Source organism: Mesoplodon bidens (assembly GCF_964165515.1).
Source record: "Mesoplodon bidens genome assembly, chromosome: 1".
Classification (NCBI taxonomy): Eukaryota; Metazoa; Chordata; class Mammalia; order Artiodactyla; family Ziphiidae; genus Mesoplodon; species Mesoplodon bidens.
Genome location: NC_138176.1, coordinates 12,152,678 through 12,170,420, shown reverse-complemented (window position 1 = coordinate 12,170,420; position 17,743 = coordinate 12,152,678). Strand labels below are relative to the sequence as shown.

The window sequence follows — 17,743 nt, the reverse complement described above, 5'->3', positions numbered from 1 at the left end:
CACCTTTCATCATTATTCAGTATACTTAGCACGGGATCCACAGACAGTATGCCATATAACTCAAGAACATCATTTACTTTAAAACAATCCCAGTCTTCATAGACCTAACAAGAGGCCACACAAAATCACATTGTTAGGACTAAATAACACCAAAAGAGCATACGATATTAGTCTTAAAGTTAAAGTAATAATAATATCTTAGCATTTTAAATCAGAAAATGAACCTCAAAGCAACTCCTTTATTTGATAAATTGAGATCAAGAGAGGTAAAGCACTTACCTGAAGTCATTCTGCAATGAGCAAATACGTTAACTAAAACATGGGACCTCCTGACTCCTGGCCAATGTCTGTTTCCCTACTACATTCAGAGAAAAGGCTTTCCCCCAAGGATGATGGTCAACTAAAACTAGAAACATGCAGTATCTCAAAATCTATTAAATACATCAAGAGAAGGGAAAAACCCACGATTATTAACTCTGGACTTATTCACAAGCTATGTAGTGTTAGCAGGATTAACACAAACTTAGAATGGCCATGAGATTTCTCACGGTAAAGAGCCAAACTTTCAAAGCTGTCTATCATGATGGATATTAGAAACTGTCAAAGCCTCCTACTGGTGAGACCTAAGAGAAGCATGGAAGGAAAAACGTGCTAATTCTTGCTCCTGTGCTACATAACTAAAGTGCCATTTAAGTTAAAGCCACAACAACTAAGAACAGAAATTCTCAATGATCATTTCTGAAACTTGTATCACTTGTTCACCTCTCATGATTCAAAAATCAGAATAAGCAGAATAGGGGAACAAACTATTAACAGATTTTTTCCCTTCTACCTTATTTTAAATCTAAGTGAGAAATGGCTTCTGATAAGAAAAGGAAGAATGATGAAAGTAAAGCAGATAGGGACTTCCCTGGTGGTCCACTGGTTAAGAATCCACCTTCCAGTGCAGGGTACGCAGGTTCGATCCCTGGTGCGGGAACTAAGATCCCACATGTGGTGGGGCAACTACGCCCGCGCTGCAACTACACAGCCTGCGTGTCTCAACTAGAGAGAGGCCAGCGCACCGCGACAAAGATGCCACGCAACTAAGACCCGACGTGGCCAATAAATAAGTAAATAAATATTAAAAAATAAAGCAGATATTAGTAAGTTAGAAATGATATAGGAAGGAAATAGATATTAATTTAAAAGTTGTCCTACATCTATCTGAAATATCCATTTTTTGTAAACAATGCTGTGGTAGACAAAATAACGTCCCCCCACCACTCCGACCAATATCCACTTCTTAATCGCTGGAATCCTTGAGTATGTTGTTACCTTACATGTAAAAGGAACTTGTATAAAATAAGGACCCTAAGGTGGGGAGATTATTCTGGATTGCATGGGTGGGCTCAATGTAATCATACATGTCCTGAAAATTGGAGAATCTCTCCTACCTAAGGTCAGAGGGAGATGTGACTATGAAGAAATGGTCAGAGGGCTGCATTACTGCTGACTTGGAAGATGGAGGAAGGGGCCACGAGCCAAGGAATAATGGCAGCCTCCAAACGCTGGAAAAGGCAAGAAAACACATTCCCCCCCCAAAGCCTCCAGAGAGGAGCCAGTCCTGCTGTCACCTGAAGTTTACCCCCAGTGAGATCCATGTTGGACTTCTGGCCTAAAGCCTGCAAAATGATAAAGTTTGTTGTTTTAAGCCACTAAGTTTGTGGTGGTTTGTTATAGCAGCAAGAGAAAACTTGCTAATACAAATGCTAAGAGTTTTCTGTTTTAATTTCTGAGACACTTAACACATCTTTGTCAGCATCAGGTCTATGAAAGATTTTATTACCTTCACGAGGCATGCAGGACCCTTCTCTCCTGGCAGTGGAAAATTCAGATCAAAAGGAGAAGAGAGGTTTAGCAAGTTCAGCTGCTGTCCAGAAGAAGCTTCCGTTTCTAAACGTTTTGGTTCTCCACACCACTGAAGACCACCAACACTCCCTAAATTCAAAGGGACAGCATTGCACATCGTCATTGCTAAGGCTTCCTGGAGATAAAGAACATTCCTAAACAGCCTTTTGAATTTGATAGAAATGATGCTTCTGAGCTTGCAGACTTCAGGTTGTTACAGTTTTTAAGGAAATAACACCTACTAGAAGCCCTTTGACCTATCAAGAGAACAAAGATTATTATGAAGATCTGAAAGTGTAATCACTTTCCCCCGCAATAAAATGGCAACGAATCCCCCCCAGTCAAATTTCATGTAAGTAACTTTAAAAGTTACTATTTAACATCGTTACTTGACATCTTTGACCCAAGGAGTACACGGGTCTACTGACAACAAAAACACCTTTGTAGAACATACTTCTTGCTACTTATTAAGTAGAATAAAACCATACAGCAATAAATTCATTTACCAAACATCTATTAATGTCCACTATGTACCAGGAATCAGACTAGCTGCTGGGGATACAAAAGATCATTTAAAGATAGCCTCGGGGGCTTCCCTGGTGGCGCAGTGGTTGAGAGTCCGCCTGCCAATGCAGGAGACACGGGTTCGAGCCCTGGTCTGGGAGGATCCCACATGCCGCGGAGCAACTGGGCCCGTGAGCCACAATTACTGAGCCTGTGCGTTTGGAGCCTGTGCTCCGCAACAAGAGAGGCCGCGATAGTGAGAGGCCCGCGCACCGTGATTAAGAGTGGCCCCCACTCGCCGCAGCTAGAGAAAGCCCTTGCACAGAAACGAAGACCCAACACAGCCAAAACTAAAATTAATTAATTAATTAAAATTAAAAAATAAAGATAACCTCTACCCCTAAAGTAGTCACAGTTTAGGGCTGATAACTAGTTAGAATTAAAATATAGCTTCCCATACCACACAATATTGCTCAGCAATAAAAAGGAATAAACTATTGATATAAGCAACAACTTGAATGGATCTCAAGGGAATTTTGCTGAATGAAAAAAGCCAATCTATAAAGTCTATATACTACATGATTCCATTTATGTAACATTCTTAAAATGACAAAATTATAGGGATGAAGAACAAATTAGTGGCTGCCAGGGGGAGGTAGAGAGGCAGGAGAGGTGGGTATGATTATAAAAGGGCAACATGAGAGATCTAGGTAATGAACTCTTCTGTATCCTGACTGTGGTAGTGGTCACATGAATCTACACATGTGATGAAACTGCACAGAACTAAATACATACACATGCACAAAAATAACTGCATGTAAAAATGTGAATTCCGAATAAGGTCTATGGACTATATCAATATCCATTTCCTGGTTATGATATTCTACTATTAATTATGCAAGATGTTGACCCAGATGAAACTGGATCAAGTATATACAGGATCTCTCTTATGTTTTACAACTGCATGTGAATCTACACTTATCTCCAAAACAGCTTAAAATATATATACAGCCTGAAAGATTGCCTAGAAACCAACAAACAAGGTAAACTTTACATAAATAATGCACTCAAATGTATTCAAAAACCCTGAAAAGTATGATATTCAAACAAAAGGGGCAAGAAATAGAAAGAAGCATCAATAGCTTAAATGATAAGAGAATCACCATATGTCTTGGATTCTAATATGTTATTTGTTATGATACACCGTTAATTTTAATAAACATTTGGGATGAGTGGAGAAAAAGAATACTATCACATTTGTATACATTTACTGTAAAACATTCTAATTTTAAAAACATTAAAATATGCCTTAGCATTAAAGAAATACAGTAATATGAACTTACAAAGTAGAATAATATATGATTAAATGAAATTCAGTAGTATATCTTTGTTTACCACTGAGTGTTATATTTGCCCTCTCAACCCATCCTTCACATTCAAATTAACTAGACTAATTTGTTTTTACCTCCTCTGCCTTTAACTTGTCCTTGGATTAAAGATGCTAAAGAAAAATGACTGGACACAAAAGGAGAAATAAAGACAAACTTATCTACCTGCCGTATGAAGGAATTCAGTGCACCTAATAACTGTGACTGGAGAAATTAATAATGATATATACCAATTTTGAAATTATCTCATTCTCTTAGAAAATTTCAACTTTTGGTCTCCTTGTTTTAATCAGAATTGCATTTTAATTAATTTTAATACATAAACCACTACAAACTTACATAAATAGAACAAACAGAACTGTGACTATTCTAAGGGTTATTTGCTTTAAAGTTTAGGAGTAAGTAATCCAGTACACCACAATTTCACATTTTTCCTCCAATGTTTTCAGTCTTACTAAATAAAGCATCACTATTCCAAAAAGAAAATAAGAAAAGATGTTTCAGATATAAATAAATCACTTTTAGGGTAGAGTACTTCATATTTCTTAAAAGCTGAGATTAAAAAAAAATATGAAGAAAGATCAAAGACCTTTTCCAGCTACCCAAATTGAGACCCTTAACAACTGACAGTAGAGTAGCCACTTCTCACTAAGTGATGCCTAACTGCTCAATTATGAAGCACAGTCTGACCAAAGAGTAACTGTTCAAACTCTCAAAACTGACTATAACTGATAAACCTCAAAGCAAAGTTGTCAAATCACTGCCAGCTCCTAAATCTAGAGCTATGTTATACAACAATTAATTGTGAATACGAATCTACTGCAAGAGACCAGAAGTCTACCGAAAGCCCAATGCCACACACTACCTGCTTGCCTGGCACCTGCATGCTGCTCTTTCTGTTTATTCGGCTGTAGGTCCATATCTTCATCATCTTCATAACTCCTCTTGTGACGACTGGGAGTGTAGGATGTTGAAGGGCTGACTCGAGCTTGGTTTGTATTAACATAGGCGTTAAATGAAAGGTTAAGGAAAGATTTTCATGAACTGGGGAATATCGTTAAGTTACCCTACCTAGGTGACTAATAAAAGACTATTACTTTGGCAGTTTGGTTAAAATAAAAATGTATTTTTAAAAGAAAGTTGATGTGGGCTTCCCTGGTGGCGCAGTGGTTGAGAGTCCGCCTGCCAATGCAGGGGACACGGGTTCGTGCCCCGGTCCGGGAAGATCCCACGTGCCGCGGAGCAGCTGGGCCCGTGAGCCATGGCCGCTGAGCCTGTGCGTCTGGAGCCTGTGCTCCACAACGGGAGAGGCCGCGGCAGTGAGAGGCCCGCGTATCGCCAAAAAAAAAAAGGTTGATGTATACAATAAATAAGCTATAAGGATATATTGTATAGCAGCGGTCCCCAACCTTTTTGGCACCAGGGACCAGCTTCATGGAAGACAACTTTTCCCGGACGGGTGTGTGTGTGTGTGTATGGGGGGGGGATGGTTCAGGCGGTAATGAGAGCGATGGGGAGCGGCAAAATGAAGCTTCCCTCACTCGTCTGCCACTCACCTCCTGCTGTGCAGCCCAGTTCCTAACAGGCCACGGCCCAGGGGTTGGGGACCCCTGTTGTATAACACAGGGAATATAGCCAATATTTTATAATAAATACAGAGTATAATCTATCAAAATTTTGAATCATTATGTTGTACACCTGAAATTAAAACACTATTGTAAATCAACCACATCTCAATTTTTTAAAAAACCCCGGAATAGGGGCTTCCCTGGTGGCGCAGTCGGTGAGAGTCCGCCTGCCAATGCAGGATACACGGGTTTGAGCCCTGGTCTGGGAAGATCCCACATGTCACGGAGCAGCTGGCCCCGTGAGCCACAATTACTGAGCCTGCACGTCTGGAGCCTGTGCTCCGCAACAAGAGAGGCCGTGATAGTGAGAGGCCCGCGCACCGCGATGAGGAGTGGCCCCCACTTGCCGCCAACTAGAGAAAGCCCTCGCACAGAAACGAAGACCCAACACAGCCATTAAAAAAAAAAAAAAAAAACCTCAATAGGTTACCAGAGTAATTCAAGGTAAACTACAAATAAAGGATAACTGAGACCGCACCCAATTAAAAAAAAAAAAAACCCAGAATAACAAAAATTTCTTTTCAATAAAAGAAGGCTGACCTTCCAGTTCGGGTCATAAGAATTAACTGCTCAAACTTATGCCCCCTACCTTGCTGTAAAGAACTGTAAAACTGATCTCCCAAGGCAACAGAAATAAAAGCAAAAATAAACATATGGGACCTAATCAAACTTAAAGCTTTCACACAGAAAAGGAACTATAAATAAAACGAAAAGACAACCTACGGACTGGGAGAAAATATTTGCAAAAGATGAGACCTACAAGGGCTTAATTTCCAAAATATACAAACAGCTCATACAACTCAATAAGAAAAAAACAACCCAATCAAAAAATGGGCAGAAGATCTAAACAAACACTTCTCCAAAGACAGAATTAAGAAGGCCAACAGGCACATGAGAAGATGCCCAACATCGCTAATTATTAGAGAAATGCAAATCAAAACTACAATGAGGTATAATCACTTCACACTGGTCAGAATGGCCATCATCAAAAAGTCTACAAATAGTGCTTGCTTCGGCAGCACATATACTAAAAAAAGTCTACAAATAATAAATGCTGGAGTGTGGAGTAAAGGGAACCCTCCTACGCTGTTGGTGGGAATGTAAACTGGTGCAGCCCCTATGGAAAACAGAATGAAGGCTCCTTAAAAAACTAAAAATAGAGTTACCATTATGATCCAGCAATCTCACTCCTGGGCATATATACAGAAAAGATAAAAGCTCTAATTTGAAAAGATACATGCATCCCAATGTTCAAAGCAGCACTAGTTACAATAAACAAGACATGGAAGCAACCTAAATGTCCATCAACAGATGAATGGATAAAGATGTGGTGTGTATACACATACATACACACACACACAAACACACACACTGGGATATTACTCAGCCATAAAAAAGAATGAAATAATGCCATCTGCAGCAACATGGATGGACACAGAGATTATCATATTAAGTGAAGTAAGTCGGACAGAGAAAGACAAATATATGATATCACTTATATGTGAGATATAAAAGAGTAGTACAAATGAACTTATTTATAAAATAGAAACAGACTCACAGACATAGAAAACAAACTCATGGTTACCAAAGGCAAAGGGTAGGGGCTGGATGGGGAAGGATAAATTGGGAGTATGGGACTGACAGATGCACACTTACCATATATAAAATAGATAAACGACAAGAATTTACTGCTTAGCACAGGGAAATATATTCAATGTCTTGAAATAAACTATAATGGAAAAGAATCCTTAAAAAAGAATACAGATATACATATGTATAACTGAATCACTTTGTTGTATACCTGAAACTAACACAATATTGTAAATCAACTATACTTCAATTAAAAAAACAAAAAACCTGTGAAACTGGACAAAAGGCATGAAGCAACTGTTTTCATTCTTTGGACAACAAAGAACATAAGGTTATGATCCTTGAATGAGAAGAAACACCACAGGTAAACTCCACATTCTCCCCAGCTCTCTCAGGGGCATTATCCAAATTGCAGCAAAGAGAAGTGGAGGTTCTGCTCTTGCTGGTAGAGAAAACAGAGCACACAGCTCAGGGCTACGGAAGCAACTGGAATTTGCAGAACAGTTAGAGAGGAAGTAGCTTCAGATAGAGCCCTAGGAGAGAACAGCTGCTGCTTGGTTGGGAGCTTAGCAGAGATTCTGGAAGTTGTACAATACTAGAACTGGACCCTGCTGAGAATCACGAGCACTTAGGTGAGACCCGGAAATAGCACATCTCGCAAGTAAGAACTACATCCTACACTGTAAGTGCCACTCATACCTACCTTAACAAATCCCAAAACCAAGCCTTGACAAGATCAAAGTGATCCACTTAAATTACCTGCCTGCCAGAACAAAATTCAACATTTTTGAAGACAAAAGTACACTTTCAACAGTGTTGTATGTCAGCATAACTAATCATAACACATGACTAATTATGTGAAGAAGGAGGAAAGCATGGCCTATAAGCAGGATTAAAAACAGTATCAATAGAAAAAAAACAACAACCCAGAGACAACCTGGATATTGGAATTAGCAGACAAGGGCTAAAAAGCAATTCCCAAATTTACAATTTTAAAAGAAAAGATGAGGACTATCATCAGAAAAATGGAAACAAAGAAAAAGAAACAAATGAAAAAATCTAGAACTAAAAAATAAAATGGAAAAAAAACCCTCAATCACCTGAGAACAATAATAATTAGTCTACAATCATGTGATTTGAGCCCCAGAAAATGAGAAAAAGATGAGACTGGGACAGAAAAATATTTGAAGAAATAATGGCTGAAATCTTCTGAAAAATATCAACCCACAGATCTAAAAGCTCAATAAAACCCAAGCAAGATAAACACAAAAAACCCAGACATGGGCACATCATAGTCAAGCTGCTGAAAACCACAGAGAATATTAGAAGCAGCCAGAGGAAAATTAAGACCCATTACATACAGGTGACAATGATAAAAATGACAGCTATCCTTTTATCAAAAAACAATCGAGGCCAGAAGACAATGGAACAATATCATTAAAGTGTTGAAGATGGGAGATACCTGTCAATCAAGCATTCTATAACCACTGGGAGAAAAAAAAAGGGTTCTACAACCACTGAAAATATCCTTCAAAAATAAAGGTGAGGGACCTCCTTAGCAGTCCAGTGGTTAAGACTCCGTGCTCCCAATGCAGGGGGCACGTAGATCTCTGGTCAGGGAACTAAGATCCGGCATGCTGCACAATGCAGCACACCACCACCACCACCACACACACACACACACACACACACACACACACAAAGGGTGAAATAAAGACATTTTCAGTTGAAAAAAAGCTGAGAAAATTTATCACCAACGGATCAGTACTTTAAAAAAAAGGCTCAGTGATATGATTCCAGACAAGAACAAAGACAAAAAGAGATAGAAATGATAAATATTTTTGCAACATAAAAGATGTAATCTTCCCCCTTATTTCTAAATTTATGTAGGAGACAACTGTTTAAAAGATCAATAGAAGTATATTGTAGTGAGGCTCAAGGATCAAAGAAGAAATCACAAAGGAAATTAGAAAATATTTTGAACTGAATGAGAGTAAAAACAAGTCAAAATTTGTGGGATCCAACTAAAGCAGTGATTAGAGCGAATTTTATGGCCTTAAATGTTAATATTAGAAAAGGAAGATATGAAATGATCTGCACACTAACCTTAAGGTTTTAAAAAAAATTAAAACCATTACTAAAAATGAAGGAAATAAGAGCAAACATCAATGAAATAGAAAACAAAAAATTAAAGTAAAAAGTTGATCCTCTGACAAACCCCTAGCAATACTAATCAAGGATAAGAGAAAAATAAATTAACATTTTGGAAATGAAAGGAGATCATTGTTAGATATCCCTTAGACATTAAAAGGAAAATAAGGAAATACTATGAAAGTTTTATGTCAATAAATTCAAGAACTGTGATTCAATGATTGGGAAACATTCCTTGAGAGATACACAAATTTATCACAACCGACACAAAGTATCTGTTAAAAAACTGATTTAGTAAGTTAAAATCTCACCAAAAAATGCCTGGCCTCAAACTGGAAACAACCCAAATGTTCATCAATTGACTATTATATAAACAAATACCATCAGCAATAAAATGGAATGAACTATGGATACACATGGATGAATCTCAAATGCATTATGCTGAATAAAACATATCAGACACAAAAGACTATATGTTATATGATTCCATTTGTATGACATTCAACAATAGGTAAAATTAAGCTATAGTGAAAGAAATCAGAGCAGTCGTGGGGAGGAGGTGGTGATGGGAAAAAGGCACAAAGTTCTTTACTTCGATGGGTGTGCAAATTACAGGTGTATGCATTTATCCAAACCACTTAAGTATACCTTTAAAATCCGTGCATTTCAGTATGTGAACTATGCCTAAAGAAATTAGTAACTAAAAAAAATTAAAATGAGAATGAGATGTCTCCACAATCTCTCAAAAGAACAAACGTTGTTTTCTCTTAATAAAATTAGAATGAGTTCTAATTTAAAACCAGTTTTTTTACTTAATGATTGTGCAACTCTCTTTTTCAGTCCCTTTAAATCCACCTCAATCTTTTAAACAGTTTTTCACTAGCAGAATGCACCATAATTTTATCATTTCTCAGTGATGAATACTGAAGCTTGTTTTATAGATTTTCTTGTTTAGGACAAAGGAAACACATTTTCTAAAAATAAAGCCAAGCACTATAAATGAAGAATAATTTTCTTTTCCAGCTACCTTCACTGAGGTAAAAAGACTAAGTTTAAAAGAAAAAATCAAAATATGAATTGTGGTCTCTTCAATTAAGAAAATAATCAGTAACCATTCAACACATAAGAAGGTTCAGATAAAGGATATTTCTTTTACCCACGTGGATTCTCCAGGCACTGGAACACAATAGAAAGTCTGTCTTTCCAAAGTGGTAGTTCGTGGAGAGTTTAAATCAACTTCTTGCTGAGGCTGTGATGTACACAAAATTTTATCTTATTAAAAAAATTTATTACAAAAACTTTAAAAATTAGCAACCATATCTCCATGTTATTTATAAAATCACAGTAAATACTTTCATATTAAGAGTTAATTAACAAGCAACTACTAAATCCAAACTATCATTTTTGAAAACAGACATACAACATTTCAAATGCAATAATCAATATAGTACCTTCCTTCAAATCCAAATATACAGCACCCTACGTTACAAAATTAAATCCCTTTGAATATTAACCAGAGTGAGGCCTCCCAGAGGTCCTCATTTCAGCACCAACACCGGCTCTATCCAACTGTCTGCAAACTCCAGTGCTGGATGTCTCAGGCCAAACAACCAGTAAGACAAGAATACAGCACCACCCATCAAAAAGAGAAAAAAAAGAAAGAAACAACAAAAAAATATGTTAAAGACAAAGGAGCAAGGTAAAAACCTAAAGACCAAATAAATGAAGACGAAATAGGCAACCTACCTGAAAAAGAATTCAGAACTATGATAGTAAAGATTATCCAAAATCTCGGAAACAGAATGGAGAAAATACAAGAAACATTTAACAAGGATCTAGAAGAAATGAAGAGCAAACAAACAGTGATGAACAACATAATTACTGAAATTAAAAATACTCTACAAGGAATCAATAGCAGAATAACTGAGGGAGAAGAACGAATAAGTGAGCTAGAAGAAAAAATGGTGGAAATAACTGCCAGGGAGCAGAACAAAGAAAAAAGAATGAAAAGAATTGAGGACAGGGCTTCCCTGGTGGCGCAGTGCTTGAGAGTCCGCCTGCCAATGCAGGGGACGCGGGTTCGTGCCCTGGTCCAGGAGGATCCCACATGCCACGGAGCGGCTGGAACCGTGGGCCATGGCTGCTGGTCCCGCGCATCCAGAGCCTGTGCTCTGCAACGGGAGAGGCCACAACAGTGAGAGGCCAGTGTACCACAAAAAAAAAAAAAAAAAAAAAAAAGAATAGATGAAAATCTCAGCGACCTCTGGGACAACATTAAACACACCAACATTCGAATTATAGGGGTCCCAGAAGAAGAGAAAAAGAAAGGGACTGAGAAAATATTTGAAGAGATTACAGTCGACAACTTCCCTAACATGGGAAAGGAAATAGTCAATCAAGTCCAGAAGGCACAGAGAGTACCATACAGGATAAACCCAAAGAGACACACCGAGGCACATATTAATGAAACTATCAAAAATTAAATACAAAGAAAAAATATTAAGATCAGCAAAGGAAAAGCAACAAATAACATACAAGGGAATCCCCATAAAGTTAACAGCTGATTTTTCAGCAGAAACTCTGCAGACCAGAAGGGAGCGACAGGACACATTTAAAGTGATTAAAGGGAAAAACCTACGATCAAGAATACTCAACCCGGCAAGGATCTCATTCAGATTCGATGGAGAAATGAAAACCTTTACAGATAAGCAAACGTTAAGAGAATTCAGCACCACCAAAGCAGCTTTACAACAAATGCTAAAGGAACTTCTCCAGGCAGGAAACACAAGAAAGAAAAGACATGCAAAAACAAACCCAAGGAACAGGATAGAAAGCCCAGAGATAGAGAAACCCACACACATACTGTCACCTTATTTTTGATAAAGGAGGCAAGAATATACAGTGGAGAAAAGACAGCCTCTTCAATAAGTGGTGCTGGGAAAACTGGACAGCTACATGTAAAAGAATGAAATTAGGGGCTTCCCTGGTGGCGCAGTGGTTGAGAGTCCACCTGCCGATACAGGGGACATGGGTTCGGGCCCCAGTCTGGGAAGATCCCACATGCCGCGGAGCGGCTAGGCCCGTGAGCCATGGCCACTGAGCCTGTGCGTCCAGAACCTGTGCTCTGCAACGGGAGAGGCCACAACAGTGAGAGGCCCGCATACCTCAAAAAAAAAAAAAAAAAAAAAGGAAAAATGAAATTAGAGCACTCCCTAACACTATACAAAAAAATAAACTCAAAATGGATTAAAGACCTAAATGTTAAGGCCAGACACTATAAAACTCTTAGAGGAAAACATAGGCAGAACACACTATGACATAAATCACAGCAAGATCCTTTTCGGCCCACCTCCTAGAAAAATGGAAATAAAACCAAAAGTAAACAAATGGGACCTAATGAAACTTAAAAGCTTTTGCACAGCAAAGGAAACCACGAACAAGATGAAAAGACAACCCTCAGAAGGGGAGAAAATATTTGCAAACGAAGCAACTGACAAACGATTAATCTCCAAAATTTACAAGCATCTCATACAGCTCAATATCAAAAAAACAAACAACCCAATCCAAAAATGGGCAGAAGACCTAAATAGACATTTCTCCAAAGAAGACATACAGATTACCAACAAACACGTGAAAGGATGCTCAACGTCACTAATCATTAGAGATATGCAAATCAAAACTACAATGAGGTATCACCTCACACCCATCAGAATGGCCATCATCAAAAAATCTACAAACAATAAATGCTGGAGAGGCTGTGGAGAAAAGAGAGCCCTCCTTGCACTGTTGGTGGGAATGTAAATTGATACAGCCACTATGGAGAACAGTAGGGAGGGTCCTTAGAAAACTAAAAATAGAACTACCATGTGACCCAGCAATCCCACTATTGGGCATATACCCTGAGAAAACCATAATTCAAAAAGAGTCATGTACCACAATGTTCATTGCAGCTCTATTTACAATAGCCAGGACATGGAAGCAACCTAAATGTCCATCGACAGATGAATGGATAAAGAAAATGTGGCACATATATACAATGGAATATTACTCAGCCATAAAAAGAAACAAAACTGAGTTACTTGTAGTGAGGTGGATGGACCTAGAGTCTGTCATACAGAGTGAAGTAAGTCAGAAAGAGAAAAACAAATACTGTATGCTAACACATATATATGAAATCTAAAAAAAAAAAAAAGTTTCTGATGAACCTAGGTGCAGGACAGGAATAAAGACACAGAAGTAGAGAATGAACTTGAAGACACGGGGAGGGAAAAGGGTAAGCTGGGACGAAGTGAGAGAGTAACATTGACATATATACACTACCAAATGTAAAACAGATAGCTAGTGGGAAGCAGCTGCATAGCACAGGGCAATCAGCTCGGTGCTTTGCCACCACCTAGAGGGGTGGGATAAGGAGGGTGGGAGGGAGGCTCAAGAGGGAGGAGATATGGGGATATACGTATGCATATAGCTGATTCACTTTTTTATACAGCAGAAACTAACACAACATTGTAAAGCAATTATACTCCAATAAAGATGTTAAAGAAAAAATGAAAAAAAATTAACTCCCTTTAAATAAACATGTTATTTTATTAAATTTTTTCAAAGACAGCGCTCATGGTAATCCCACTGTCTCTCTCATAGAAAGCTATCAGAATTAGCCCATTAAATAGGAATTTAGTGAAATATTCATTACGAGGTAGCTCTGAGATGAGATTTAAAAGTCAGATATTATTCCTTAGAAAAGGCATATTCTCTATTTCAAATATACTTAGAGATAAGAGGCAGAGAGGACCCAAGATGTAATATTGAAAAAATTATTTCAACAAACACATACTACTTTTAGAGTACCAAAAAAATCCCTTAAAAGTAAATAAAATCTATATTCTGTTTTTTAAGAGAAAAAGAAAGAAAGAAAAGAAACAAAGAAAGAATCCCAGAGATATCAACTGAGCCTGAGATAACATATATAAGCTAAGTTTTTTCTGTGTCTTTCTTTCCAGGGCCAAAGCTCCCTTTTCCTGGTACGGTGCTTTTGCTTATGACTCTTTAGCAACATAGTACAAAATAAAAGCTCTTTGCCTTTGGGAGTGTCACAGATAGACAGTCTCACCTATTTCATTTTCCCATTTCCAGAGGCTGAGATTATTGAGCTATAGAGACACTGTATTATTGTGTACTAGGGAAAAAAATGTGTATTAGTTTATTAGCCTAATATGGCTTAGGGACCCTCAAACAAGGGATGCAGGAAACCTAAAGTTGATTCATTAGACTTGCATAATGGTGCATGCTATTGGGCACCCTAAAGGAAAAAGACATGGGAGAGCTGGAGGCCATCATGTGTAAGATTAAACGAATCCATCATTCGTGAGTCCGTTACTCTAAATAAGTATAGGAAGTTATCGTTTTTTCTTTATAGCAACCTTCCAAATTAGGGCTTTTCTTCCATACAGATCAGCCCGCTGGGCTAAAACACTTATTCAACAGAAACAATTTCTACTGTGAATTAACAGGCTGGGATTAGGGTTTATAAATCAACCTCTTGAGGTTTGGGTAAGCAGGAGTCAGACTCCCAGAATGTAAAAAGCCCTAAATAACCTGATTAAACTAAGATTCTGGACTGCAAAGCAGAAATCTAATAAATCCAGAATGGAGGTAACTACTGAGGCTCACCTTTCTACTGGGGTCATGCCTCAGCACCTGCCTGGTCAATCCCCACCTGTGATACTTGTTTTCTTTCTAACAATTGAAAATTACCACCTGTGTTTCAATAGTACCACATGAAAAACACAAAAAGCAAAATATGAGAGATATTTTTAGTTAATATATTTTGACATGCTGGTAATCTTCTTCTACTATTAAACCAGAAATAAGTTTTAAACTTTCCCCAGTTACAATGCCAGGCATGTTGAACAGGTGTCTGAATGAAATTAAGTTTAATTCTGCATGTTGTTCTACTATCAGAAAAGCAATACCAAAGAAAATGCAGATATACTGTGGTTCCTCTAATTGCTTTTCTAGTAAGTTTCTATCTCAAAACTACCCACTTTACAACTATAATTATATCCAGGATTCTGTCTTCTTCCCTTTCCCATTACTGATATGTAAGAGAGTTTCTATTACTTCCTTTTATCAAAGAAAGCTTAAGTTTACTTTTTTCCTCCCAGGAAAAGAGGGCAGGATTTAATCAAATTTAATTAAGCACGTGTAAAGCCCTAAATTAATCTTCTTTCATTTTTCTTCTACTTTTCATTTTAAAAGAACTTATCATAAGCTGTAATTTTAAAAAGCAAGTACATAGATATTAGGAAAAGAAAGGAATTAATTTTATCATTTACAATATTCCACCTTCTAAGAGATTTTTAGATCAAATAAAAATCATATCAGAGAATATATTTTACGTATACATACCCCACACTCTGCTACATCTCTATATTTTCCAAAATGAAGAACCTATAACCCAAAGCAAAAAAATAACAGTATTATATCAATCTATCAGAATCAAAATCACCATAAACAACACAAGGACAAAATTAACACTACTAATTGTAAACAGTAAGTTTCATGAAAAAAGCAATACATACACGTGCTTTTGTGTTTCGGTTAACAGTTTCATAAACTCCCATGTAAAATTCAGGGTCAAACATATCCTGAATCATGCAGCGGAACTTCACAAAACTGTTAGGTTTCAAATAATGAAGGGGAACTTCATTCAATGATGGTACCTTTAACGAAAACAATCAATCAAGTCAAAATATTCTGTGTATAAAACATTAAGTACATATACATAGACATATATATCCAGACTCAAACCGCAATTCCCACACACACACACACAAAATCAAGGGAGCCAAATGATCTCAATGGTTAATACAACACAATTGCTAAACAAAAGTACTTCCTGTGTTCTTGCAAGTTTGTATGATGACATTTGACTATAATGTAAAAGGATGCTTTCCTTCATAACACTTTCCAATTAGCAGAAAGGCATTTGCTTTGTTGAGCTCTTCTCTTAAAACTCGTACATGTCAACTCTTTTAAAATGAAGGTAATAAAACAAAAGATAATCCAAGCTCTCACAACTACCCATTTTTTTCATGGTCAATTACTGCCACCTAGAGGCGCCAATATAGAAGCACTTATTTGCTTGTATTTAAGTTTAAGTTGCAGAAGAGACCGAAACCTTTTAATACATGTGCACTTAAAGCAGAGGGCAGTGAACAGTAATTTATATATACATTTAAACGGTATGTGGATTACGGCTCTACTGTGAAAAACTGCAAGTCTGCCCAACCCTCGCCACCCCCTGCCCCCCCCCAATAGCAATGAGCTCACCCATTTAGGAGCATTATTTTCCTTCAGCTTTTCCTTAAAATACTCAATTACTTTCTTCTCCCAGCCAGGATTAACTCCATTTTGAGCTGAAAGAAAAATATACTGTTCAAAGCTGAAGGTACAATCTATAATAATAGACAACGTTCACACATTAGTTTAGTGTGCACCTTATTGGAAGCACTGAACAAGACACCAGAAGCTGCCCTGTTGGAGAGTTGGATATTACAATCAGGGCGAGGCTGACCCCCTGCAGGCTCTCAGGAGCTAAAAATCTCCTGAGAACACCCACAGAATGAGATACGAGGCTCCCTAGACAAAGCAAAACAGGAACCATCATTTGAAAAGCAGACTGATCTTTGAAAACATTTTTATACAGATTTAAAAAATTTTTTGCAATTACCCTGAAGTGAAGAGCAGAGAGTGGTGGTGTGTTTTTTTTTTAAGTTTTTATTTGGGAATAATTTCAAACTTTCATAAAGTCACAGTGAAAAATATGTCACAATGATAATTACAAAGAACACCTGTAACCTTGCCCCGTTTACTTTATTTGCTTGCTCTCTCTCCCACATATTTTTCTGACTCACCTGAGATTACATTAAACACATCATTTATTTTTTTATCTTTAAGTAGTTCAATGTGTTTCCTAAGAATAAGGAGATTATCTTATATAACCACAGTACTTGTTATCAATCTCAGGAAATTCAAAATTGATACAATACTTTTTATCTAATCTACCATCCATATTCCAACTTGTCATTTGACCCAACACTATCCTTTATTGCACTTTTTCCACTTCAGTACAGGACCCAGTCTAGAATCACATACTGCTTTTAGCTATCGTGTTTTTTTAATCTCCTTTATTCTGGAACAGTTCCTCAATCTTTACCTTTTATGACACTGACACTGCAGAATACAAACCCTTTATAAAAAAATAGAAATCTCCTCACTGGATCTGTCTGACGTTTCCTTATGAGTAGATTGCAGTTACGTGTTACCAGTCAGAGTGCTACATAAGGATGCTGTGCCCTTGTAGGTACATCATTTAGAGACAAGATGTCCATTTTCCCTCATCGATGACGTTAATTTTCATCACCCACAGTGACAGCCAATTTCTCCACTGTAGTTACTTTCTTCCCCTTACAACGAATAAACAATCTACAGGAGATACCTCAGATAATTTTCATGAAACGTGCACCGCTCCCAAGAATCAGCATCCATTTTATGCTTCTTGCAATGATGATTGCAAAATCAGAGAAAGGT

At 37.5% G+C, this 17,743-nt stretch overlaps 1 protein-coding gene across 2 annotated transcripts in view; it reads right to left on the bottom strand.

Moving 5' to 3' along the window:
* The window catches only part of MCMBP (minichromosome maintenance complex binding protein), a 64,665-nt gene that overhangs the window by 25,771 nt on the left and 21,151 nt on the right, over positions 1-17,743 (bottom strand). For both annotated transcript variants that reach the window (XM_081247323.1, XM_081247324.1), the window contains exons 2-8: positions 16,484-16,569; positions 15,733-15,873; positions 15,560-15,601; positions 10,299-10,400; positions 4,648-4,792; positions 1,829-1,980; positions 4-104 (exon numbers count right to left, since the gene is read on the bottom strand). In XM_081247323.1, the coding sequence (XP_081103449.1) occupies positions 4-104; positions 1,829-1,980; positions 4,648-4,792; positions 10,299-10,400; positions 15,560-15,601; positions 15,733-15,873; positions 16,484-16,569 (769 nt within the window). The remainder of the gene's footprint in view (positions 1-3; positions 105-1,828; positions 1,981-4,647; positions 4,793-10,298; positions 10,401-15,559; positions 15,602-15,732; positions 15,874-16,483; positions 16,570-17,743) is intronic.